The sequence below is a fragment of the Acomys minous genome (assembly GCF_964271855.1).
Source record: "Acomys minous genome assembly, chromosome: 1".
Classification (NCBI taxonomy): domain Eukaryota; kingdom Metazoa; phylum Chordata; class Mammalia; order Rodentia; family Muridae; genus Acomys; species Acomys minous.
In genome coordinates, this window is record NC_140483.1 from 112734318 (window position 1) to 112761829 (window position 27512).

At 38.5% G+C, this 27512-nt stretch overlaps 1 protein-coding gene and 1 long non-coding RNA gene across 3 annotated transcripts in view; both read right to left on the reverse strand.

The window, feature by feature from the left end:
• Window positions 1-1435: 1435 nt before the first annotated feature.
• Window positions 1436-27512, reverse strand: part of LOC311600243 (transcription elongation factor A protein 1) — a 71965-nt gene continuing 45888 nt past the window's right edge. For both annotated transcript variants that reach the window (XM_084786741.1, XM_084786738.1), the window contains 9 exons: window positions 27351-27413; window positions 17706-17811; window positions 13074-13161; window positions 11122-11267; window positions 9967-10023; window positions 8764-8918; window positions 5865-6011; window positions 4608-4679; window positions 1436-2835 (listed from right to left, as the gene is read on the reverse strand). In XM_084786741.1, coding sequence (XP_084642867.1) covers window positions 2827-2835; window positions 4608-4679; window positions 5865-6011; window positions 8764-8918; window positions 9967-10023; window positions 11122-11267; window positions 13074-13161; window positions 17706-17811; window positions 27351-27413 — 843 coding nt within the window. In that variant the 3' untranslated portion in view covers window positions 1436-2826. The remainder of the gene's footprint in view (window positions 2836-4607; window positions 4680-5864; window positions 6012-8763; window positions 8919-9966; window positions 10024-11121; window positions 11268-13073; window positions 13162-17705; window positions 17812-27350; window positions 27414-27512) is intronic.
• LOC311600806 lies at window positions 11458-13064 on the reverse strand. The gene is made up of 2 exons (XR_014780364.1): window positions 11981-13064; window positions 11458-11753 (listed from the first exon to the last, which is right to left on the reverse strand). It is a non-coding gene; the product is annotated as an uncharacterized lncRNA (long non-coding RNA).

Consider the following 27512-nt stretch of genomic DNA (forward strand, 5'->3'; position numbering starts at 1 on the left):
AACTAGGAACTCACTGATAGCTCTCTGTGAAGTCGTGCTTCAAATACAATTTCCAGTGTGGTTAGTACTTTTATTGCTCCATATATCATGTCCACCAGTTAGTTCCCTACCACTGATTAGTCTATCACATTTCCCAGTGGTATGCTCCTTTATTTTTAACCTGTCTTGGAGACAGGTTGACTTTGGACTCGTATGTAACCATGGAATGAACTCCTGAAGGCTGGGATTAAAAGCATGCACTTCATGTCTTTGCAAATGACTAATTTCCCTCGGCTAAATGAGGGTAGAGGCAGAAGATATCTGTTGGTTGAAACTTCCCCAAGGAAGCCAGGTTAAGTGGCACATACCTGTAATCCCAGCACTTGGGAGGCAGAAGTAGGCAGGTCTATGAGTTTGAGGACAGCCACGATTACACAGTGAGTTCTAGGACAGCAAGAACTACAGAGTGAGATCGATCGTCTTGAAAGAAAAACAAAAATAAACACGTCTCAAATGACAACTCCTTTATCTGTTTTTAGTTTGAAACCCCCATATCACACCTTGAGTTTTCCTGTTTTACTCCTACGTCTGCTCTCCCTCTCTCTGAAAAAGGCTTTCCCTACCTTGCCTCCAGTGGCTTGGAACTTGCTGTATAGACCAGACTGGCCTTGAACTCAGAGACTATGACTACTCTGTGCTGGTGTAGTGAGCCACCACACCTTGGTGCTGCTTTCTTGTTTTGTTAATTCTTCAAATACTTTTCATTTGTAAACTGCATATAGATTTGGATAGTTGAGCTTATATAAATATTTAAAAATTTTTGTCATGGTCTAGAAAATTTAGAAATCAATGTTCACCAGCACTCCGAGAGGCAAGAAGGTCATGGTTGTTACTTTCTCTTTACACAATAGTTATGGCTCATTATTTGCAAATGTCTTTATTTATTCAAGTCACTTTCCCTGTGTTCACTCACTGTGTCTGGGGAGTAAGTATAAAATAAAGTCTCTAAGAACACACCCAATATTCTTCAAAAGAAAGTCACGTGGGACACTGTGTGCCTGTAAGATGAGCTCATGTGCTTGAGAACTGCTGCTCTCTATGCCAGCAGGAGTTCAGGCAAAGAAAATGAGAAGCTCTCACCACTGTTCAATATCAGTGTCCCGCCCACCTGCCCGACACACACTTCTCTGTGTAGCCCTGGCTGTCCTGGAACTCACTCTATAGACCAGGCAGACCTTGAACTCAGAGATCCGCCTGCTTCTGCCTCCCAAGTGCTGGGATTAAAGGTGTGCCCCGCCACACTTGGCTTTAATACCAGTTTTGACCTGAGTATGGTGAAGTTTAAGTAGAACAGAACCTCAGAGTATTGGGGGAGGATAGAAGGCAACTTTTAAATAAAGATTCAACATTTAAATAAAATAATAATTTAAATAAAACAATATAAAAAATAACCAGGTATGTTTAACAACAAAAAAATTTATTGATTTACAAATTTTAAAATGGCTCACTTAAAAGTGGGACTATTGTAACCTTATTACTTTTAAACTAATTCTTTCAAAATGTACTTTATTTTTAATGTGACAGAAATTACCCATAGACCCATCCTTTTTAACATGGACATTTAAGTGTTTTGTGTTATGTCAAACGATCTGCAGAGCAGAGCAGAGTGCAAAGCTTGTGCAGTGGTCTTTACATAGAAGTCTGAACAGATGCAGAAGCACTTAAGTTATAAGCTTTGAAACATATCATTTTACGCATTAGAACATCTGTATCAAGAAAGCTATGTGAAGGCCATTGCTTCTTATTACCAGCAAAACAAGTGGGACACATTTAAACAAAAGAAAAACTTAATCGTCAAATATGTATTGTAAAACTACTTGCTACAGCCTACATTTAAGTTGGCTCAACATCATCATGTAAGAAAAAATTCAGCACAGAAGATTCAGACTAAAGGATTTTTTTTTCCTGCAACCTCCATATGCAAAAAGCACAGCTTAATGATTTACACAGTTCTTAGGCTTAATCCTTGGTCAGTAGGTTTCCAAGTGCAAGTCCAGTCATGCTGCCTCCAGGAAATCTACTAAGATGCTAACGTTTTCTTCATAGCATATCATCCTATGGGGCAAAATTCATCAGAAGTATGCCTGTGAGGAGCTTTATGAGAAGCTTAGGAAATTATAACAGAGTTCTGCAAAACTAAAATAGAGTGCAAACTCAAACAAAACCAAACTGATGGCAATCAAGTTAGTCCTCAAAGTAAAATTATTTAAAAAATGGTAATATACATGTATGAGAAATACAAGAAATGATCATTGTGGTTAGTCACATTGGCAAGAGATCTGAGGATCTGAGGCACGGATTACTGAGAGCATGGTAATTAAGAGCAATGTCATATGCTAGTTTAAATAGTGTGCACAATTTTGAGAAGCTGGTCAAGTACTATGGGGATACATAGTATATTTGGTAACTCTAAAATTTATATTATTCCTTTTCTCCTCCTTTAACATTTTAGGTACCTAAAGGCAATTTGTCTTTATGCAACAACAGAAAACAGAATTTTTATGTGTTCTAGACTGTAAAAAGTTAATATTTAATAAAATATAACATCAACTTACTTATTAAAAAAAAAAGCAACACATTATATACTTATTCTATCATCTCCTAGCTGATCGGAGACCACAGAAGGCATATAAAAAAGAACGTTAGGTGAAAACCAAAGACCAACCCATGGGACATGTATTGTTACAAATCTCACTTGCAGGGAAATGAGTTGCCTGGCCTAATTTTAAAGCTAATTACAAAATCCACTTTTCTTAATGGTCCGGATACCATGCCGATTCTTCCAACTCAACAGAACTGCAAAAACAAGAAAAAATTATCTTGTAAAAATTTAAAAATATAAGTAATGGTATATATATCTTAACTATATAATTTATAAAACAGGTATCTTTGAAAAATACTTTTTTCACACATAGCAGTCAATCATTTTGACCTCCACCATAGAATTACTATGTAACTAAAGAACAAATATGTAATGTTTTTAATATTTTTAGAAGTATTTCTCTTTGCTTTTGGGTTAAATAATTAACAATTCTTATTAGCTTTCTACATTAAACTAAGCTTTCTTAAATTCATTGGTTACCATATGGCACAACCTGCTTGGTAAACTGCATTAAAACAAACTGTATTACATTCACTTATGGCAATGATAAAACTATCATGTATAACAGCTCTAAGAGAGTCATATGGACAAGTCAAGTTTATTCAACAGGATTGGAAAAGAGGGGGTTGACAGAGGAGGCGCTCAGGTATTAATTATTTATGCCTACTATATGAGAAAATAATAGCTCAGCAAGGATGAGTCACAATTCTTATTATGGGCACCTCCCAGTCCCATATTATTAACAGCCCCATCATTATTAATAAAAGTGAATTTGTGATTAATATGTAATCTTTATAATTTTATATTTGTTTTCAGAGCTAAAAAAAAAAGTCACTCAAAAATTAACTTTCCACTGGCCTGTACAAAAATGGGACAGTCATCAGCAGTCAACCTTAAGTGAGGAGGGACTCACAGAGCCTTACTCCTTGCTTAACTAGTGGTAAATTCTGGCAGGAGCAATGGAAATTCCAACGGACAGTGCAAAACCTGTAGTCATGCAGACTGCCCTGGTTAAACTCAGTGAGTCACAAAACTAAGCAAAACAAGACAAAAAAAAAAAAGATGTAAGAAAGGAACATGTAGACAAGGGGACTGACAGGGGTAGAAGAGAGATGAGCGGCTAAGGGTGAGAATAACCGGAGTACATTATATACACGTATGAAGTCAGCAAAAACACATGCAATAAACATTAGAATAGAAAAACACTTTAAAATGTTATCTAAAAAAAGAATAAACTTGACAGATGCTGAGACGTGCTGCTGGACTCCAGCTGAGAGTGGTATGGAAGAATGTGGGTATAGAAGGACCCAGAGGGTTCAGGAGCCTCACAAGGAGACCATCACGGCTGGTAGATCTGGACCCAGGAGGGACTGCACAAACCGTTCTATCAACCAAAGGACAATGTATGCAATAAACCTAGACGTCCTGTCCATATCTAGCCAATGGACAGCTCATTCTCTATGGCTGCGGGGAGAACAGGGACTGCCTGTGACATGAACTCAGGTGCCCCCAATTTGACCATTTCCCCAGCAGGCACACAAAGGAAAGGGAAGCAGGCTATCTGGATGAGCTGTGGTCATATGATGGGGTAGGAGGTCCCCTTCTGTCAGAGGTCTAGGGGAGGGAAATAGAGCAGAAGAGGGAGGAATCATGGGAACAGAAAGATACAAGTGAGGGGATAACAATCAGGATATAATCTGAATAAATTATAATTAAAAACTCCCAAAACACCATAAATGTGCCTTATTAAGCAAATTCACAAATACAGAGGCAAAATGAGGGCTTACTGAAAAGCTACCAAACCACAACCAATTCCTAAAATAAATATTGATATCATAGGACTCTAAAAATATTTCTAAGATGAAATATATGTTGCTGAGATCAAGTTCTAGGAGGGTACATACTAATATCTTTATCAGTTTACAAATAGTAAGTTATAATATACACATCCAAGGGGGTGCCCTACCTTCCACCTGTTTCCACATTCATTACATACAACAAATGTTGTCATTGGCTCATCAGCACTACGAGTTTGCACCTGCAGCAAAATTAAATGAAAGATATTACTTTTTGAATTACCATTAAAAATAATCCAACCCACGTAAGAACATTCTACATAAAGATATACAATAACTCTAGTAATATCCCACTAAGATGTGCAAGAGCTTATATACAAGTTCAAATACCTTACTGAGAAAAGAACATATAATTTTCAACCTTCAGTTTTCTAAATCTTTCTGTTTGTCCTTAATGTGTAATTTATCCAATTAAGTAGAAAAAGCCACTCACTAAATTGTGCTTTATAGCTGGGCATAGTGGTGCACACCTTTAATCCCAGTACTTGAGAGGTAGAAGCCAGCCTGGTCTACAGTACCAGGACAGGGCTCTTACATAGAGAAATCCTTACTCAAAAAAACAAAAACCAGCCAGCCAACCAACCAAAAAACCAAACCGAACAACAACAACAACAAAAGTAAAGAAACACTCTAGGTAAGGACTGAAGGATGACTTGGTAGTTAAGAGTGCCCTAAAAATAGTAGTACAAGGCCTTCCAGACCCCGTCCCCAAAAGTCCTTCTGGCCCTGTGGGATGAAAATGCCACACTAACAACCTGAGTTCAAGCCCCAGGTCCACCATAGTCTCCATGTGTGCAAACAAACACACACACACACACACACACACACACACACACACACACACACACACTCACTCTCTCTCTCTCTCTCTCTCTCTCTCTCTCTCTCTCTCTCTCTCTCTCTCTCACACACACACACACACACACACACTTAAAAAAAAAATACTGCTATTCTGTAGCAGGCAATACTACCTGGGGCCCTGAAGTAGATAGATATGGACAGGCAACTTTCTATTCTCTTTGAGTATCTATCTGTAAGGCAATTAAATCTAAAATACCCACAGGTCATGTGAGAGAGAGTGGTCCTGCTTACTCTAATACAGTAATCAATAACTGCTTATGAGCTGTTATAAACAACCTGGCCATTAGAGTGCATCTTATATTTTATGTAACTGATGCAGTTTTTACAGTAACTATTTTCATGATCACATAAATATATCAACTCATCTTCAACTAGGTGGAATCTACTGAGAAAGCACTTTTCACTAAAGAGGTCACACCTCATCTAGAACAGTATCAGGCTCTGTAATTACCAGTACTCTGAAACAGGAGTGAAACATTCTTAATGTGAACATGAGACCCACAAACCTGTGTGTACGTGCAGTTCTTCTTTTTACATTTGCCACATGTGAACAAGTCAGTCTGGGTCCCACCTGTCTTGGCCATCTGATGCTCCCTGATGGCTTCTTTAGTCAGGTTTTTCCTCATCTCTTTGAGCTCATCACTAGCCATTTCCTATGGCAGAAAGAGCAATATCAATGAGTTACAAATACTTTCTGTAGCTACTCTATATCCCAAATGCTGTCATGTTCACATAGCTAAACAATAATCAATAATAAAAGTAAAATCAGCTTACAAAATTTTAAAAGCCTGAAACTAATTATTTTTCCCTCAAAAGTCTTAAAATAATTTGCTTCCTTTCCATATCTTCTTAAAGACTTGTAAATCTTTATGTGAAAATTAGGTCCACATACTGTTTGTAAACTAACAGACCTGCAGCAATTGGCACCTCTTAGTATCCACAAAGTGGCCTAAATGCTATCACCACCCTTGTCATCCTCAAACAAGACAAGGACCTTTGGAGGAACATCTAAATTTATTTTGAGGAAAGTATACGCACTATGACAGGGTTACTTTTTCATGCCAGAATAAGAAGTATCAAGGAGAATCTGGGGACCCAAAACAGCTTCTTCAGTCATTGAAATAATGTAACAGAAAATCCCCACAAAGTAGATACAAGGCTCCAAGTCCCTGATAGTATTTAGTTGAGGACATGTCCATACCAAAAGCAAACAGCAGCTATCATTTTGATAATGGCTTAACTAAACACAGATGATTTTAAGTTTATTCTTTCTTATCAAACTAACCAGGTAAACAACTTGATTTTATATATGAAACTGCTTCTTTAAAATAATCCTAGCTAGGGGCAAGAGAGATGGCTCAGAGGTTAAGAGTGTCACCTGCTCTTCCAAAAGTCCTGAGTTCAATTCCCAGCACCCACATGGTAGCTCATAACCATCTACAAGCCCTCTTCTGGCCTCCAGGTGTACATGCAGGCAGAACACTATACACATAATAAATGAATAAATAAATCTTAAAAAAGTAAAACTTAATTTTTAAAAATCCTAGCTATAAAATGACATTTTAAAAATTGCCCTCTTGCCAGGCAGTGGTAGCGTACACCTTTAATCCTAGCTCTTAGGAGGTAGAGACAGGCAGATATCTCTGTGAGTTCAAGGCCAGCCTGGTCTACAGAGTGAATTCTAGGACATCCAGAGCTACACAGCCCAGTCTCAAAAAAATGAAGAAAACAAAACAAAACCACTTGCTCTCTTGCAGTAGTTATCCTACTCAAATAACAAGTGATCATCAGTGGATGAACTCATTGGATAAAGATTAATGGAGAACTTTACAATGAAAAGCTTACTGCCATCACACAAAGCCACTGACAAAACTTGCCATGCCAAGAGGAAAGCAACAAGATAGTATGTGCCATCACATGAAGCAAAATCCATCACTTAAGAGAAACTTGAGCATAATCAAATTATATGGAAAATTGCGGAAAGAAAAATTTAAAAATATAATTTAATGCAATACCCACAGAAATTCATAATGTGTGGAGAGAAGCACCACAGAGCAAAAAGGCAGAGCAGAGGGGATGTAAGGAACAAAAGAGACTGCTTTAGCTTGAAAAACACAAATCAAAGGTGATGTGTAGACTCTAGTTCCCAGTACAAAATAATGCATGATCAGAAAAATGTGAATATACGTAAATATCATATCATGGTGAGGGCATATTGATAGTATTGTTGAGATGGTAATGACACTGTAGTTACATAAGGAAAAGTTTTTAAATATATTTTAAAATATGTATACACATATAAATACATAGAGTTGAAGAATAAATGCCTGGGATTTGTTTGACATAAATTCAAGAGAAAAGAAAGAAAAAGAAATAAGTATGGTTAAAAAAGGATACAAATTCTCAAAAGTAAATAGACCCAGGTGATGGATATATGGAATCTGATTACATTGGGTTCTGTGCTTTCTTGGTTTTGTTTTGTTTTTTAAGTTTTTCAAGACAGGGTTTCACTTGTGTGTACATCTTGCTGTCCTGGAATCACTTTGTAGATGAGGCTGGCCTCAAACTCACAGAGATCCACTTGCCTTTGCCTCCAGATCACACCTGTGATTAAAGGTGTGCACCACCACCTGGCAAAACAAAATTTCTTAACGATAGCAACCTTTATTAGCTATTTAAAAAGTCATTATGTGGGATGGTTAATAAAATCAAGATTAGGCCGGAAGGTGGTGGTGCATGCCTTTAATCCCAGCCCTGGGAGACAGATGCAGGCAGGTGGATCTGAGTTTGAGGGTAGCTTTGTCTACAGAGTGAGTTCCAGGACAGCCAAGGGTACACAGAGAAATCAGGATTGTAGATACACTACGGCTAATGTTTATAAATAGCAGGCTATGAATCTACACCATCATCTCTTCATAGATTTAAGAAATAATCATTAAGATGACCAAGTTTACAGTTTTTTGTTGTTGTTGTTTTGTTTTGTTTTTCAAGACAGGGTTTCTCTGTGTAGCCTTGAATATCCTGAACTGCTCTGTAGACCAGGCTAGCCTGGAACTCAGAGCAATCTACCTGCCTCTGCTTGCCAAGTGCTGGGATTAAAGGACTGCGCCACCACTGCCTGGCTCAAGTTTATAGTTTTTAACCACAATAAAAGGCTTTGAGATATAAAGTGTCTGTTCATAATTGAAAGATTTGCAATTCATATAAATTGACAAGAAGTATTCCAGATGATTTAATCTATCACAAAAGACATTCTGACAAGCTAAAGATACAAAGAATAAACCAATGGTGTCAATGGAACAAATAATCTTGAGTGTTTCTAATATATAAATACATCATAGTTGTTTCTGCAGCAAATTTTGTACATGAGATATTTATAAAGCACTTACACACAAACTTGCTCACCTCTGCTGTCATTCTCGCAAATAGGTCAGGAGGAATATTCCCACACAGCACATTTTTCCTTAAATTTGGATTCTTTGCATCTTTAAGATTTGATATCCTACTTCGTACTCTGTTTTTATATTTCATGTCTGTATTTCTTATTTCTTGATATATAGGTACTTGGTCATTAAGGAAAAAAGATTAAATTATAAAGAACATTTTTTTTTGTTTTGCTAAATTCATAATTCTTAAAATTTCCAAGTAATTCACAAAAATGGTTTCCAATTTGGATAACTAATAAGACAACACTTCTTTCAGATTCCTTCATCTGTAAGTGGTCAATAGTGTTAATCTTTACAAATGTGACTTAAGTAATGCTTATTTTTTTTAATGCATAATGCATTAAACATGCATCAACATGACTTCAGAGAGTAATTGGCACAACCCAAGTTAGCAAATGTTTGAAAAAGAGTTTTAAAGTTACACAAGCTTTTAACTTTCCAAGTCTGAATCCTACTAAGGACTTTCTTCTGAGGCAGCACTGGAGGCTCAGCTCATCTACCAGCTCAGCGACAAGAATGACAACAGACGCTTCTCCACAGAAGGCCAGGTCAAACAGAGACCAAGACCAGTAGCTCAAAAAGGACAGTCCCATCTGCCACTGATACCTAGGTACTTTACATGCAAGTCCTCTCTCAGAATCTTTCCTGTGGTGCCGTCATAAACAGATGTCCTGCCAGAGGAACAGGGCCTGTGAGTACCCTGATGAGGCCCTCCTAATCAGCAATCTTTACATTTTTCCCTGCCATTTTACACAACTTAAATTCAGACGCTACATTCCCAATATGCAGAAGCAGAAACACAAAACTACCATCAAACATATGCTGTTTAGTTTTAATTTGTTTTTTTGTTTTTCAAGACAGGGTCTCTCTGTGTTAGCGTTGGCTGTCCTGGACTTGCTTTGTAACCAGGCTGGCCTCTTTGAACTCACTGCGATCCGCCTGCCTCTGCCTCCCGAGTGCTGGGATTAAAGGGGTGCACCACCACGCCCAGCTTGCTGTTTAGTTTTAAATGACAGAGAAACATGTGAAATAAATTAACACGAATATCCTTCTCTTCCCCAAGAAAGTGTAGAATAAATCGCTGACTTATACACCAGAAGGAAAGGGACAATTGACCTCACAGATTACTAAACACAGATATGGATGTGCACACAAAGGATATCTTCCTCAATCTGCGATCCCAGTTCTTCCTCATCAGCTCCAATAGCAACATAGTCATCTAGGAACAAGAATGAAAAACTCATTATTGTAAAGTGTACACAAACCATTATTTCTTCAACCCATTTGCCTCATACAAAGAATCTGAGTTAGGATCTGGTAACTTATTGCCCATTACTCTTTTCCTCTAGCATTTATTTAAGACCTATGCCACAGTGCTCTTGCATTGATGACTCCTTTCCCCAAGGGATTAATTCATATAATTAGTCAATTCCTCATTTTGTAACACCATAAGTTCTGGGTGTTCCAACAGAGAGAAGAGAAAGAACAGATATTAGGAAGAGTTGTCTTGTTTCCTTAACCCAGGCTTCACCACAGAAGAAACTACTCATTTCTTCGGCCAATCACATACATAGACATACACTGAAGACTCCCACAAATGTTGAAAAGGATATAAGGAATAAACAGAACTGCTACATAGAAAAAGGAAAAATATACAAAGGCAATTTAAGGAAATAAAAGTAGAAAGGGAAAAGTAAGGAGCAAAATTGGTCACCCTAGTTGTGCAGATCAGCATAACTGAAAAGAAAAAGGATACATTTGTATAAAATATCAAATATCCTACCAATCAAGCTTACTTTCTTAACTGATACACACGCATTTTATACATGTTAGGGATACCAGATTGTGTGTCAATGTATATGAAACCTTAACGTCAAAAGTTTACATGCTAAGTCTCAGGATTAGTCCTTAATAGTGTCCACAAAGATATGAACTGTAAAATATACATGTTTTTGCACTATAAAACATAAAAACAAATTATTAATATAAAACTTAAATACCATGTGTCATACTAACATACTCAGTGCTGTTCAACCTAAGGTCAGGGCAATGAGTTTGCAGATTAAAGATTTGTGTGAAAAAGGCTTAAATTAGCATGAATCAGAAAACGTATCGACACCCTAGAAGGCTCTGCTTCTTGGGGTCCCAGTGTCCTTTGTTCTTCTTCCTACTGCCTCCTAAAAACTGCTACTAGCAACAGACTCCCCAGCTAAGCAGTGGGAACTATCAGCAGAATAATTCCTATACAGCAGCAACACAAAGCTGGACATAGCCTGGGGGTGCAAAAGGCTACAGAGCAAGCAAAAATTAAACTTACCTCCTGTCCGGAGAGCTGCGGCAAGCATCTCCCTACACTTTAACCGCACAGAATCAGAAGTGCTTGGTGCTCGAGGAAAAGATGAAACGTAAGTATCTCGAGCATTTGTCTCATCCTTTCTGCTGCTTACATTGCCACTGGAACTACTAAAATATACAACATATATACATATACAGACCAGAAAACAATCAGAAAAACCTTCTTAATAGCATTGTCATTACTCTCTAAAAATAATACTTGGGGTCTAAATGAGATAGCATTTCAGTTACTATTATATAACAAAAATGTTACCTGCATATAAAGTTTAAAAACTTTGAATTCACCGGGTGGTGGTGGTGCACACCTTTAATCCCAGTACTCAGGAAGCAGAGGTAGATGGATCATTGTGAGTTTGAGGCCTGAACTCTAGCCCGAACCAATGTTAAAAACAAAACAAAACTTAAGTACTTCAAAGGCTTTCACTTCTTTGCTTATGACCTGCACTTAGCCAAAGCACTGCAAACTGCCTGTGTGGACTGATGGCGCTGTTTCACTATTATCATCCCTACCTCTTAAAATGTGATGCCTAGGTTTGACCCATTTAAATAAGAAGCTTCTCAAACATTTGTACCAAAACAGGAACCCTTGCTCAACTCCAACACCCAGAACTGACTTTCCTTTATATTATACCTCAGATTTGTCCTCTATTGTTTCCTCCTGTGTCCTGTACTGGATAGATCTCAGGCTTTAGCAGATAAATATTCCACCTAAACTTCAATACTAATAAAAATACACTAAAAATTAATTTTCTCTAAGTGGCTAAATTTGGGAGGAAAAGTGCTGAAAAGCCAAGTGAGTTCCAGGGTCAACTCTTAATCACTACCTTCACTATCAGATCCATTACTGATAGTCCTAGCAATCCTTTTTTTTTTTTTTTTAAGATTTATTCATTTATTTTATATAGATGAGTGCTCTATCTACATGTACACCTGCATGCCGGAAGAGGGCATCTGATCTCATTATAGATGGTTGTGAGCCACTGTGTGGTTGCTGGGAATTGAACTCAGGACCTCTGGAAGAGCAGACAGAGCTCTTAACAGCTGAGTCATCTCTCAAGCCCTAGTCCTAGCAATCTTATTCAAACTTAAGAACAATTAAATAATTTCACTTTTATTTATATAGACTTCTATTTTTCTTCTAAAATTCTAAAAAATCTTGCTAAAAGTTGTAAAGTTAGCTACACATGCACATTAGTTCTATCTGACTAGTGAAAAGAGTGCAGGCATGATCAGAAGACAGGAACAAAGTGATGGAACAGGTAAGCAATGTAGTAATCCTGGCCTTTTGCTTCTTTTTGCTAACATGCTAGAGTTACCCGGTAAGAGGAACCTCAAGAGAGAAAATATCTCTACTAGACTGCCCAGAGTGGCACATTTTTCTTTAAATTAGCAATTGATGTGGAAGGGTCTTGCTCACTGTGGATGGCGTCACTGTTGGGCAGATGTCCTGGGTTGTTTAAGGGAGCAGCAAAATCAGTAAGCAGCATTCCTCCATAGCTTTTGCTTTAGTTCTTTCTTGCCTCCCAAGTTTCTGCTTTGGTTTCCTTCGATAAGCCATGTCCTGGGATACGTACCCTTTTAGTAATGGTCTTGTTTTTTTGTTTTTTCTTTTTGGAGACAGGATTTCTTTCTCTGTGTAACTCGCCTCGAAGTTACAGAGATATACCTGCCTCTACCACCTGAGTGCTGGGATTAAAGGCATGTGTCATCCCTGCCCAGTTTGATCATGGTCTTTTTGAGACAGAGTTTCTCTGTGTGGCCTTGGCTGTCTTGGCCTTAGTTTAAAGACAAGGCTGGACACAAACTCATAGCAGTCCACCGGCCTCCACCTCTGGAGTGCTGATTATGGTCTTTATCACAGCAGTAGAAACCCTAAGATAGCAACCTCAGCAGAAGTTAATTTACATAAAGTACCTTTCTTCTCTTGCTTCAGGGCTATTCTGTGATGAAATTGCAGGTTCTTTTTTCTTTTCTTCAGGGTCTTTATCAGTTGATGGTCCATCTGAAAAATTTATCAAATTCCTAAACAGTCTATTTTTGCTAAAAATGAAAACAATTGAAGTACTGTACATTAACAGCCTAAATACAATAAATAATCAAACCCCAAAGATCATTAAAATCTTCAATTCCTCACAACTGTATATAAGTATAAGCAAACTATTTTATTAGCACTACAAATTCTTTACAATAGCCATACAATCAGCAATCCTTAAACTGTCACTTGGAAAGAAATAGAAATTCACATGCCTTAGCACCTGAAAGTTTAAAAGAAAAAAAATATCCAAAAGAAAGAGTATAGATGAATGTGAGCATGGCCATTCTGAAAATGAGAGCACAGGCACAGAGAACAGTATCTTGAGTGATTTTTCAAGAAGTTAAAAGCTTTAAAGTGCTACCTAAAGCAGAGCTAAGTATTTCTGAAAGAGTGGATGAAGAGATCTTCATAGAGACCACTCCAACATCTGTATGGTCCACCCAGCACCTTCTTTAATTTAATGATCTATCAATAGAGCAGAGAGTCCACACCCTTTAAGACTTAGTGGTTCTGAACCTATGGGTTGCATATCCTGTATATCAGATATTTATATAAAACACTAAAGAACATATATTCAATTGGTTATGAAGAGCACCTAGGCAACTTCTTAAGCACAGTCTAATGCCATGCTTCAGTCCAAACCCAATAAATCTAAATCTGGCAATGAAGCATAACCATGATAACTGCTAAAATTGCAGACAATTCTTACACTGCCTGGATGATTAATGTGGCTAGAAAAAGGTCTATAATGCAAATGCACAAGTTCATTTTAAGTGTAATTTTTTTTCAACCTAAAATACAATTCAAGCCCTCTGAGCTATAACATGAATGTATATTTTAGTTTTTATATACTAATTGAATCATCCTTTGTTATTTTCTATTATTTTCTTTAAAGGCCCAAAAAACTGAACCTTTATAATCCCAACACTCAGGAGGCTGAAGCAGGAGAATTGTAAATTTGAGGCTAGTCTGAGATACATTCAACCCCTTGTCTCCTAACCACAAGGCAAGCCCCAAAACCTAAAGATGTCTTAACATTGTGAAGCAGAAAACCAGTAAGAAGGACATAAGGATGGGGCCGGGTGCATACCCAGCCCTCGAGGTAGAGGCAGGCAAATCAAATCTCCAAGTTTGAGAAGAGCCTTCATAGTGAGCTTCAGGCTAGTCAGGACTACAATGAAACCTTGTCTTAAACAACAACAACAACAACAGATAGAACAAGGTAGCCAAACTCAGCAGGGGTAAGAAAAACTGAAGGGCCCTATCCTGATTAGTCTTTTGTCAACTGGAAACAAGCTGGAGCTATCTAGAAGAGGAACCTCTGTAGAGAACATGTCTTCACCTGATTGCCTGTAAGTTAGTCTGTGGGAGCATTTTCGTGAGTCATGATTGATGTGGGAGGGACCAGCCACTGTAGGTGTTGCCACTTGCCCAGCCCACTGTAGGTGGTGTCACGTCTGGGCAGATGGTCTCCTGGGTGTATAAGAGTAAGCTTAGCAAACTATGAGGAACAAGCTGGAAAGCAGCATTCCTTCACAACCTCTGAGAGTTTAGTTCTTGCATCTAGGTTCCTTACATACCTGCCTGACTTTCATGAAAGATAGATTATGATCAGAATATATAAAGCAAATAAATCCTTTCTTCTCCAAGATGCTTTTTGGTCATCGTCTTTTACCACAGCAGTAGAAACCAAACTAGGACAAGCCCAATACATACAACGAATACAGAATGTTGGTAACTCATCAATCGTAGAGTGCTTACCTAGAAACCAGCTGAGGGGGCACCCAGAGGCCAAATTTAGGATAATGTAAATACATATGAATAGTCGTAGATCACAGCCCAACATACAGAATAAGAGTCCATGAAAGACAATGTTTTACAATTTACTGACGATTTTAAGGGTAAAGAAAATCAATTTTTGCAATCATCACTATAAAGACTGGGCAAAAAAATAGACACTAAATTAGGGGAGAGGATCTGATAAAATATAAGACAGACTCAGGGTCTTAAAATGTCTTTCAAAGAGTAACTGTTACAATAAGAGCAAACTTTGGGTATGAGACTTATGAATATGGATTATTCCAACTGTAGATGTATAACCTGATCTAATCCTGAGGAAAAACAAACAAACGAAAATCAGAAAAGGAACACACCACTAAGGAAAGGGTGAGGTCTTAAACTGAGGCAAATGGTAGAGGTGCCTATTTAACATATCAAAGTGGACCTAGCTGACAGGTTTGAGCTGCAAGCCTCACAAGCTACTTGTTACAGGGCCCTCCTGGCTGACATACCCCACCTCCCTCCTCCCAGCTGCTCTTCCCCCTACCTTAACTCAGCCAGTTTGGTTACTTCTCTTTTGGGCCTCCTGGCTCCCCTCTCTTCCCTCTCTCTCCCTTCCCTACTTATAGTTGAGGGTGACTCCCTAAGGCATGAGTCTGATTCGATGAGGCCAAACCACTTAGGACTCTCCCAGATGTCTTAGCCTCTGGCAATGTCTTCCCATTATCTAAAATAAATTTTCTCCTCCAGCATACTGAGGAGCAGTCATGTCCTGTTTTTGTTTTTGTTTTTAAGTTTTTCCAGTCAGGGTTTCTCTGTTTAACAGCCCTGGCTGTCTTTGTAGAGCAGGCTGTCCTCAAACTCACAGAGAACCACCTGCCTCTGCCTCCTGAGTGCTGGGATTAAAGGTGTGCACCACCACACACATTTTTAAAAATATGTTTATGTGCATTTGTGTAAGGGTGTCAGATCCCCTGGAACTGAAGGTAAACTGCCATGTGGGTGCTGGGAATTGAACCCTGGTCCTTTGAAAGAACAGAGAGTGCTCTTAACCACTGAGCCATCTCTCCAACCCCATGCCCTTCCTTTTCTTTTTTCATTCCTCTGGTGCTGAACTGGGGAGAGGCATAAATGAGAACTATTCTAAACTAAGCTACTGATCTGACTCTCTTAAGGTATGAGTCCAGTTCTTTCATCTACCTGCTTTCTCTTGACTCTGGCCTGTTTTTCCATGTGGGCACCTCCTATGTGTTTCTCTGGTTCCTAGAGCCTACTACAGCTCTAGCTTGCATGTCTGTCACCCAGTACTTGAAAGGTGGAGACAGGAGGTCAGGAGTTTAAGGTCATCACTTACTACAGTGAGTTCAAAGTTAGCCTGGATTCTATTATATTCTCTAAAATGTCATCACAGAACATTTAAAGGCTTATTAAATTGTTTAGATTAAAAAACTAAACATGATTCTGGGCTAGATATTGGAAGAGGTCAAAAGACAATAAAGGGCATTATTATGTGTCCTACTTTGCTTCTCTGTCGCTGTAATAAAGCAATGACCACAAGCAACTTAGGTAGAAAAGGGTTTATTTGGTTTACCATCTGTCATTGAGGGAAGCCAAAATAAGAATTTTCAAGCAAGGTAAGAACGGACCAAAATGAAGCAGATTCTGGAAGAATGCTGCTTTCTAGCTTGTTCTCCAAGGCTATTTGTTTTCTTTTACAATACAGGAAGATCACCTGTCCAGTGGTCTCACCACCCACAGTGGGCTGGGCCCTCCCACATTAATTATCAATCAAGAATATGTTCAACATACTTGCATACAGGTCAGTCTTATGGTGATATATTCTCAGTTGAGGTTCCCTCTTCTTAGATAACCCTAACTTTTACCAAGGTAACAAAAAATAAGTACAGAGCATGGACTGTAAGTTAAATTATCACACCAATGCTTGCTTTCCCTTTTTTGTTTTATTTTTGAAGATAGAGTTTCTCTGTGTAATAGCCTTGGCTGTTCTAGACTTACTTTGTAGGCCAGGCTGGCCTTGAACTCAGAGATCCGCCTGCTTTTGCTTCTGGAGTGCTGGGATTAAAGGTGCGTGCCACCACACATGGCGCTTGCTTTCGTTTATTACAATTGCATAAGAAAATATGCTTGTGTTGTGCATGCCAGCACATGTCTATAATTCTAGACACTCTGGAATCTGAGGCAGCATCTCAAGTCCCAGGTCAGGTTATACAACATAGTGGGAGCCTATCTCAAATAAATGAAGAGAACTAAGACAGAAAAGGAAAGGCTTGTTTTGAGGAAATGTATTCTTAAGTACTACAAATAACAGAAAATGGAACATTTAATCTACTCTCAAATGTTTATTTAAAAAACATGATTAAATATGGAAAGTAATAAAAGCTAATCTGGACAAAGAAAATATGAGAAGTCTTTATTTTATCCTTGTTAAAAGTTAAAGTTTTCTAAGAGGTAAAAGAGTTATTTTAAAATCACTTCAGAAGGCATGCAGAATCTTTCCCTTGGAGAAAAACCCTGAAAAGGCTTATCTACAGTTACAACTATCAGTGACCACTGAGTTTATTAGCCTACAGCTTTCAAACAAATTTAACTAGGTCCCTCATACTTATTACAGAGCACTAATTTTGGGATGTCTAGATTCATAGAAAAAAAGGCAGAAACCATTTGAACAAGCTAGGACATTATAAATACATTCAAGCAAAGATCAATTTTACCTAATAGTTTTTTCCAGGATTTAATGAGAGATTTTGCTAAAGATGTGACTTCTTCATCTGTACTCTGCTTGCGAATAGCGTTGACAGACATTCCAATTCTCGTGGACTGCAAGGCAACAACAACAAAGTGTCGATTGATGCTGTTTCAAACATTCAGTATATTAACCACTCTTTCTTCTTTTTTAAACTTCATTCTCTACATCCATTACGCACACTCTGATGACTCCAAACTGAAATACATATGTCTTCAGATCAAGCACTGAACTCACCAATGCTTCATCACTGAGCCAACAACCTTATAATGTGGTAGCAAGACCAATGAACTACTGAAATGAAATCAGTCTTTCAGGGAGAAATGAAAGCGAGATGCAAAATGTAAAATGTACTAGTACAGAAGAAGGTAAGCTGATACCCACTGCCAACATCTCCATGTCCTTGTTTACACTACACTCTTCTACAGACATTTCCTCCTAGCACTGCCTGCAACTTTTAACACAGGGATCTAAACAAAAACTACCACCTAGACAAGATTAAAAGGAATCTTTATTTTTGATTTATATAACTGGATATTAAAATAAACTTCATAGAATACAGATAAAATTTAACACGCAATAATATTATATTCTAGGATAATACTAGAATAATTAGGTGTACAAATCCTCCCAAGACCTTAACATTGATATCACTGTTACTATTTTTAAAGACAAAAAGACTGGAAATACCAATATAACCTGTCCAGCATCATGCCATTGCTAAATGACAAGACCAGAATTTTTATCTATGCTTGACCACCTCCAGAATGAACGCTCTTTCCAACTCACTGAAAACTATAAAAGCTATGACAGCTCAATTATGAACAGCAAATAACAATGGTAAATTATTCAGAAAGTTCAAGTTGTTAGTAGACAATCTTTCAAAATGTGGTCTATGGAATAAAAACACAACAAAAGAAATTCTTAGTTCTTTAATAAATAAAAAGATTTTTCTGCTGATACCTTTGAGGTACAAAAGTAGGTACTTAAAGGCTTACTTCTAAATTATTCAACATTCTGGGCAAAAATAGATGATTTGTTCAAGAATTGAGAATATGTTGTGAGTTGCAGTAGCCTGTGTCATATCTCTCAGAGCTGAGTAAAGTAAGTACGGTTCAATAGTAGAAAAATAAAAAAGGGCCTCCAAATCTTAACACCCACCTCCATACTTGAGGTTAGCAAAGCAAGTTTTCTAAAAGAAAACATAGCTTTGGATGTGTGCAGGAAATAACTTGAACTATTGAGGTGTTATGAAGTTTAGACAGACACATAACAGTGACAAAATTTGCATCACAGAAGGTCCTGCAGGAGACCAAGGCACAAGGAGAATAAACTGTCGTGTTGGACAATCACTGTTTGATAATCATAGGATAATTTTATTACTAAAACCAACCATTGCCTTTCTTGGCACCTATTCTAAGAATGTAGCTTTCTACAGTAAAGATGCTTACCAAGAACGAGACTATTTAGTTGTATAACAAAAGATCAGGTTGCTGAAGTGGAGACCCTTTTCCTATAGGGGCCTCTTCCAGAGGTCCTGAGTTCAATTCCCAGCAACAACAGGGTGGCTCATAACCATCTATGAGATCTGTTGCTCTCTTCTGAAGGACAGGCACACATGCAGATGCAGATGTTATAAATACGCTGTTTAAAAAGTGGCCTGTGACAACAAAAGGAGATCAAGGGTATCCAAATGGGAAAGGAGGAAGTCAAATTATCCCTATTTGCAGATGATATATATGATAGTGTACATAAATTACCCTAAAAATTCCACCAGAGAACTCCTACAGCTGATAAACACCTTCAGCAAATTGGCTGGATACAAAATTAACTCAAAAAAGTCTGTAGCCTTCCTATACACAAAAGACAAGCTTGCAGAGGAAGAAATTAGGAAAACCACACCCTTCACATTAGCCACAAGCAATATAAAATATTTAGGAGTTACTCTAACTAAGCAAGTGAAGGACTTGTTTGAAAAAAATTTCAAAACTCTGAAGAAAGAGATTGAAGATGACATGAGAATATGGAATGATTTTCCTTGCTCATGGATCAGGAGAATTAACATAGTAAAAATGGCCATCCTACCAAAAGCAATCTACAGATTCAATGCAATCCCTATCAAAATATTTACACAATATTTTAAAGACATTGAAAGTTCAATTCTGAACTTCATATGGAAAAACAAAAAACCCAGAATAGCTAAAACAATTTTGTACAATAAAAGATCCTCTGGAGGAATCTCCATACCTGATCTCAAACTGTAATATAAAGCAATAGTAATTAAAACAGCATGGTACTGGCACAGCAACAGGCTGGTTGATCAGTGGAATCGAATCGAAGACCTAGATATAAAACCACACACATATGGTCACTTGATTTTTGACAAAGAAGCCAAATCCATTCAATGGAAAAAGGATAGCATCTTCAACAAATGGTGCTGGTCTAACTGGAGGTCTATATGTTAAAAAATGCAACTGGACCCATATTTGTCACCTTGCACAAAACTCAAATCCAAGTGAATCAAAGACCTCAACATAAAACCAGAGACACTAAGTCAGTTAGAAGAAAAAGTGGGGAAGAGCCTGGAACATATTGGCACAGGAGACAACTTCCTGAACAGAACACCAACAGCCCAGGCCTTAAGGTCAACAATGAATAAATGGGACCTCATGAGGCTGAGAAGCTTCTGTAAGGCAGGAGACACTGTCAAGAGAACAAAGCGACAGCCTACAGACTGGGAAAAGATCATCACCAACCCTACATCTGACAAAGGTCTAATATCCAAAATACATAAAGAACTCAAGAAATTAAACACCACCAAACCAAATAACCCAATTGAGAATTGGGGCTTGGAACTAAACAGAGAATTCTCAACAGAGGAATATCAAAGGGCTGAGAAACACTTAAAGAAATGCTCAACCTCCTTAGTCATCAGGGAAATGCAAATCAAAACAACTCTGAGATTCCATCTTACACCCATCAGAATGGCTAAGATCAAAAATTCAAGCTACACCACAATCTGGTGAGGATGTGGGGAGAGAGGAACTTCATTGCTGGTGGGAATGCAAACTAGTACAGCCACTTTGGAAATCTATCTGGTACTATCTCAGAAAACTGGGACTAGGGCTTCCTCAAGACCCAGCTATTCCACTCCTTGGAATATACCCAGAAGATGCTCCAGCACACAACAAGAATATTTGCTCAACCATGTTCATAGCAGCCTTATTCATAATAGCCAGAACATGGAAACAGCCTAAGTGTCCCTCAGTAGAAGAATGGATAAAGAAACTGTAGTACATATACACTCTGGGATACTACTCAGCTATTAAAAACAATGAATTCCCAAAATTTGTGGACAAATGAATTGAACCAGAAATGATCATAATGAGTGAGTTAACCCAGAAGCAGAAAGACTCAAATGGTATATGCTCACTTATATCTGCATACTAGCCCAAGGGGCATGTCCCATGAAAGCCTTCACTTACCAGGAAACTGAGACAGAGGGGAGGACATCCTATTGGGACTCTAGATGAGAGAAGCATAGGAGAATAGCAAAGTAGAAGGATCCAGAGGATCCTAGAAACCTACAAGTAGAACATTATGATAGGCAGATTTGGGCACAGGGGTCCCGCTCAAACTAAGGCACCAGCCGAGGACAATACAGGTGGTAAACTTTAAACCCCTACCCAGATCTAGCCAATGGACAGAACATTCTCCACAGTTGAGTGGAGAGTGGAGTATAACTTTCACACGAACTCTGGTGCCTCATATTTGACCATGTCCCCTGGAGGGGGAGACCTGGTGGCACTCAGAGGAAGGATAGCAAATTACCAAGAAGAGGCTTGATACCCTATGAGCATATGGGGGGGGGGGAATCTCCCTCAGGAACAGTCATAGGGGAGGGGAATAAGGGGAAAATGGGAGGGAGGGAAGAATGGGAGGATACAAGGGATGGGATAACCATTGAGATGTAACAACAATAAATTAATAAAATTTTTTTTAAAAAGTGGCCTGTGATGCTGTAGCAGAGAAATTACCTTTCTTGTATTAAGGTTTCTATTTAAAATCAAGCATACAGGAGAAACGCAAGGGAGGAAAAAAGGGAGGACTAGAAATTGGAGTACACACCTAGACCAAACCAAGCATCTCCAAATCATAAATCCTATTCATCATCACTTACAAGCTCCTTTTTTGTTTGATCTTCTAGAGATAGAAGCCAAGACCTTCTATGTGTTAGGTAAATGCTATATCCCTAGTTGAGTAATTAAATTTCTTTGCATATATTTTGATTGTTTTTCCCTTCCTCTCATCTCCTTCCAGATCCATCTCATCTTCCTACCCACCTAACTTTCCATTTTCTCTTCAAAAAACAGAACAAGAAATTGTACAAAACCTACACAAGTGAAAACAATAGCCAAAAGACTAATGAGACCAAGACAAACAAATGAAATTTAAAAATCCACAAAATTAGCACTGAGTTTATTTTATTGGTCATTTACTACTGACCACGGAACCTGACCTGAAGTGTGGTTGATATACCCAAGAGACATTCAACTGGGGGTTAAATGAATTTCCCTTTCCCAGCAGGTACTCACTGCAGATAAACTCTTGGTTAAAGGTGAAAGTCTATGTCCACTTAACTTTGTCAGTGCTGGGACCCCATCTGGCTTGAACCTGTACATGCTGCCATTCTCTGCATTTGTCCTGTTGTGTCTGAAAACATTGTTTCCTTGGAGTCATCTATCACCCATGGTTCTTAATAATGTTTTTATTTCTTTTCCCAAGCTTTGAGAAGCGTTTGATGAAAGCATCCCATTTAGGACTGAGTACTCCAAAGTCTCTCACTCTGTATACACTGTCCAGTTATGAGTCTCTGTGTTAATTACAATCCATTACAGAAAAACCTTCTGTGATGTGGATTGAGTGTAAGGAACTGATTTATGGGTATAGCAGTATGTGTCATTAGAAGTTATTTTATTACTGTTCCTTTAGTGAAATAACATTATTAGATTTTCTGCTAGGTCCATTGACCTATCTAGTCTCAGGTCCTTGGCCACTTTATCAGTTTCAGATATGGGTCCCACCTCATGGAGTGGGCTTCAAATCCAATATAAAAAAATAAGTGATTGATTACTAAGTCCCACAATACTGTGCTAATATTGTGCCAGTAATATTTGCAAGCAGATCACAGGATTTGTTAACTGGGTGACACTGATGAATACCCCTCTCAGTATCATATAGAATGCTTTCCAGAACCATGAACCATAGTCAGTAGGGGTACCACTCACCTAGCTTCATGTAGCATGACTAAACAGCAACTTAGTGTGCATTGGGGCTGTTTGTGGAAAGGAACTGAGGTGAAGCAGTAATTGTAGAGATCAGCCTTTATCAGCAAATGGCTTGAACATGTTTTCTCCATAATGTATATTATCCTTCACTATATTGGCTGTTTTGTTTGATATTTAGAAGCTTTTCAGTGGGCTACAACACCACTTGACTATCTTCTAGTTCTGACGCCAGAGATTTTGTAGTTTTAATAACAGCATCGTTTCTACCACCACAGCCAAGTAGTCTTGTCCGTAATTATGATAATAGCTTTAAAGTTTTGGATCTATGTTTGGGTCTTCTATTTTAGCTAATTCTTACATATGTATCACATATAATACCATTTCATTCTTTTGCATGTGAATGTTTTGGTTTTTACAACACTATTTCAGGAATTGTCCTTTCACTATTGTGTATTTGTGACTTCTTGTCAAAACAAAAATTATAATATGTGATGGGAAAATAATAGGATGAAATCTTTAGTCAGGCACCAGCTCAATTTCTCGATGTTTGTTAGTGTCTTCAGCAACAGGGTCTAAGCATCAGGTTGTAGAGAAGAATCCAATATCCTGGGCAATGGAAGATTTCATAGGAGCCCTTTGGCCAACAACTCAAGGAGATGAAATGCATTCTTAGCCCTGGAGGTTTGACTTGACAGTGTAAGATGTCTAGCTGGGGTACAATCTGCACTATTTGATGACTCCACTCAGATTCCTTTCATGTGTGATTTTAGGAAACCTCTACATTAGTAGATTTCCATATGGTTTTTCAAAGGACATTTAAGTGTTATTAGTCCCTTCTATTACTTCCTTTGCCTTCTCTATTAAATCCTCCTATTCTGGTTTCCCTTTTATTTCACCTTAACACTATTTTCCCTTCCTTGGGCGATCCTCCCCCTCCCTGGTCCCTTACTAGGTATCTAACCTTGATGGTTACTTGGACTGCAGTATACGTATTACAGCACACACATTAAAGGCGTAAAAGCTAATATCCACATAAAAGAGGAAACATGTAATGCTTGTCTTTTTGGGTCTGGGTTACCTCACTCAGGATGATTTTTCCCTAGCTCAATCCATTTACCAGCAAACTTCATTTTTCTTACCAGCTAAATACTCCACTATATAACTGTACCTCATTTTTATTACCCATTCATCAGTTGATGGCCATCTAGCTTGCTTCCAACTTCTGGCTATTATAAATAAAGACGTATTGATCACGGATGAGCAAATATCTCTGTAGTAAGATGTAAAATCCTTTGCGAATATGCCCAAAAGAGGCATAACTAGATCTTAAGGTAGATCTAGTTTCAGCTTCCCAAGAAAGCGCCACACTGATTTACAGAGTAGCTGTAGCAGTGTGTACTCCCAGCAGTAAATAGACAAACATTCCTTTTTCCTGGCATAGTTGCCAGCCAGTGCCTTTTTTTTTTTTTTTTTAAATCTTGACCATTCTGACTGATTGGGGTATGACAGAAAATCTCAAAGTAGTTTTACTTAGCATTTCCCTGATGGCTAACGATGTTGACCACTTCTGTTTCTCAGTCATTTGTGTTTCATCTTTTTAATGCTTCACCCCATTTTTAAATTGGGTTGATTTCTTTATGTTCAGTTAGTTAGTTAATTATACATAGTAGATAATAACCCTCTAAAACCGTAAGCCAGCGCCAATGAAATATTTTCCTTTATAAGAGTTGCCATAGTCATGGTAATAAAACCCTAAGACACCATATAAAGTAGAAGACTGTTTTTCAATTTCTGTAAAGAATTGTGTTGGAATGTTGATAAGAGACTGCACTGAATCTGTAGACTGCTTTTGGTAGGATGGCCATTTTCACAGTGTTAACCCTACCAATCCATGAGCATGTACAACTTTTCCATCTACTAGTATCTTCTTCAATTTCTTCCTTAAGTATATTTTATAGGGGAAAATGAAGAATGGCTGTTTTTAAAAAGTAGGCAGGTTGCATATTTGTGTGTTTTATGAGTAACAAAAATGTTCAGAACTTCATGTGGTTAAGATAGGAAAATTTGGGCCAGGTGTGGTGGCGCACACCTTTAATCCCAGCACTTGGGAGACAGAGGCAGGCAGATCGCTGTGAATTCAAGACCAGCCTGGTCTACAAAGCGAGCCCAGCACAGCCAAGGCTAACACAGAGAGACCCTGTCTCGAAAAAACAAAACAAAACAAAACAAAAAAGACAGAAAAAATCCAGGCTGGAGAGATGACTCAGAGGTTAAGAGCACTGCCTGCTCTTCCAGAGATCCTCAGTTTAATTCCCAGTAACCACATGGTGGCTCATGGCCATCTATAATGAGATCTGGTGCCCTCTCCTGGCCTGCAGGCAGAACACTGTATATATAATGAATATGTTTTTTTTAATTATTTTTAAAAATAATAAAAGGATAGGAAAATTCTTCTGACATACTACAAACTACCTGTCTTAGAGTTTCTACTGGTGTGACAAATACCATGACCTAAAGTAACTTGGGGAGGATAGAATTTATTTCATCTTCCAGTTTCTAATGACAATCTATCATGGTGGAAGTCAGGACAAGAACTCAAGGCAGAAACCTGGAGACGGGAACCAAAACAGAGACCGGAGAAGAATGCTGCTCACTGGCTTGATTAGTTTGCTTTCTTATATCCCAGGACTACCTGCCCAAGAATGGTACTGTTCATTGTGGATTAGGCCCTTCCATACCAATAATCAGTAAAGAAAATGCCCTACAGACTTGCCTACAAGCCAAGTTGATGGCATTTTCTCATATGAGGCTCCCTATATTCAGGTGACTCTAGTTTGTGTCAAGCTGACCAAAACAAAAACAAAAACCCTAAACAACACATTACTACAGTATATATGTTTGAAGAAATAAATTATGTGGCATGTGAGGTGTATCTTAATAACACTGTTAAAAACTAAAAGAAATAGGCTGGAGAGATAGCTCAGAGATTAAGAACACTGGCCCCTCTTCCAAAGGTCCTAAGTTCAATTCCCAGCAACCACATGGTAGTTCACATCCATCTATATTGAGAACTTGTGCTCTCCTGTGGTGTGCAGGCATACATGCAGGTGAAACATTGTATACATAATAAATAAATCTTTAAGAAAAACAAAATTAGCCGGGCATGGTGGCGCACGCCTTTAATCCCAGCACTCGGGAGGCAGAGGCAGACGGATCGCTGTGAGTTCGAGGCCAGCCTGGTCTACAAAGCGAGCTGTAGGCCATCCTGTCTCTTAGCTCTTCCTCGCCCTACACAATATGCCATGCCCCTTCCTCATTCTACTTCTGATGAAATATTTCTCTGTACCCTGGATGCTGAGGGAGAATCTGAATATCTTTGAAGACCACCTGTGTGAAAGCTTTCTTGGGCTCCCAGATTAAGTCAGCTCCTAGGGCTGAAGAACTAGTTCAATAGTTACAAATGTTGTTTTGAAGAGGACTCAGGTTCAATTCCCAGTATCCACATGACAATTCCCAACCATCAGTTAACTCTAGTTACAAAGGAATCTGATGCCCTTTTCTAGCACACAGTGTACATAGACATACATGTAGCCAAAACAGCCATACACATAAAATAATAAAACTTGAGAAAAAAAAAGCTGAGTGTGATGATGCACACACACCTTTAATCCCAGTGCTTGGGAGGCAGAGGTAGGCAGATCCCTGTCAGTTCGACGCCAGCCTGGTCTACAAAGCGAGACCAGGACAGTCAAGGCTACACAGAGAAACCCTGTCTTGGAAATAAAAAACAAAAAATTTAAATATCTGTCATATAATTAGACTGAAAGAGAAAAAATATGAAAATAAATTAGAGGTGGCTATAAATTCAACTTCTACCCAGTCTCTACATTTCTAACTCCACACAGGTCTGTCTCCTCCACACAACCCTCCCCTCCACATGCGCTCTCACCTCCGTCGAGAGACAGGGTTTCTCTGTGTAGCCTTGACTGTCCTGGATTTGCTTTGTAGATTAGGCTAGTCTTGGATTCACAGAAATCCACCTGCCTCTGCCTCCCCAATGGAACTCTGAGGCTTCAGCACTCACTCTACTGACATTTAGTTGTTGGCATGTATGGCTGATGCTGAAAAAGGAGCCAAGTAGTGGCCATTCCCTCTTATCCCAACACTAAGCTCAGTGAAATGCTGATGGACCAAACCAGGACCAGGGGCACGTCTTACAGTGAGATCTCATGACCCTGCCACCTTTTGAGGAAGATGTAATAAACATGATTCATTATTTTATGCCAATTACCAATCCATATACTCTGACACATAAAAGCACATACCTGTAGTAATTCCAGGGTCATGGGAATATTCTTAAGTTCTTTCAGCAAATCCAATGCACCAGCCTATAAAATAAAACAGGTTCATATTGAATTCTCATGGCAGGAAAGCCAGGACTAACCCAGCAAATTAACAACTTGCAGTAGCTCATCTACTCATATGAG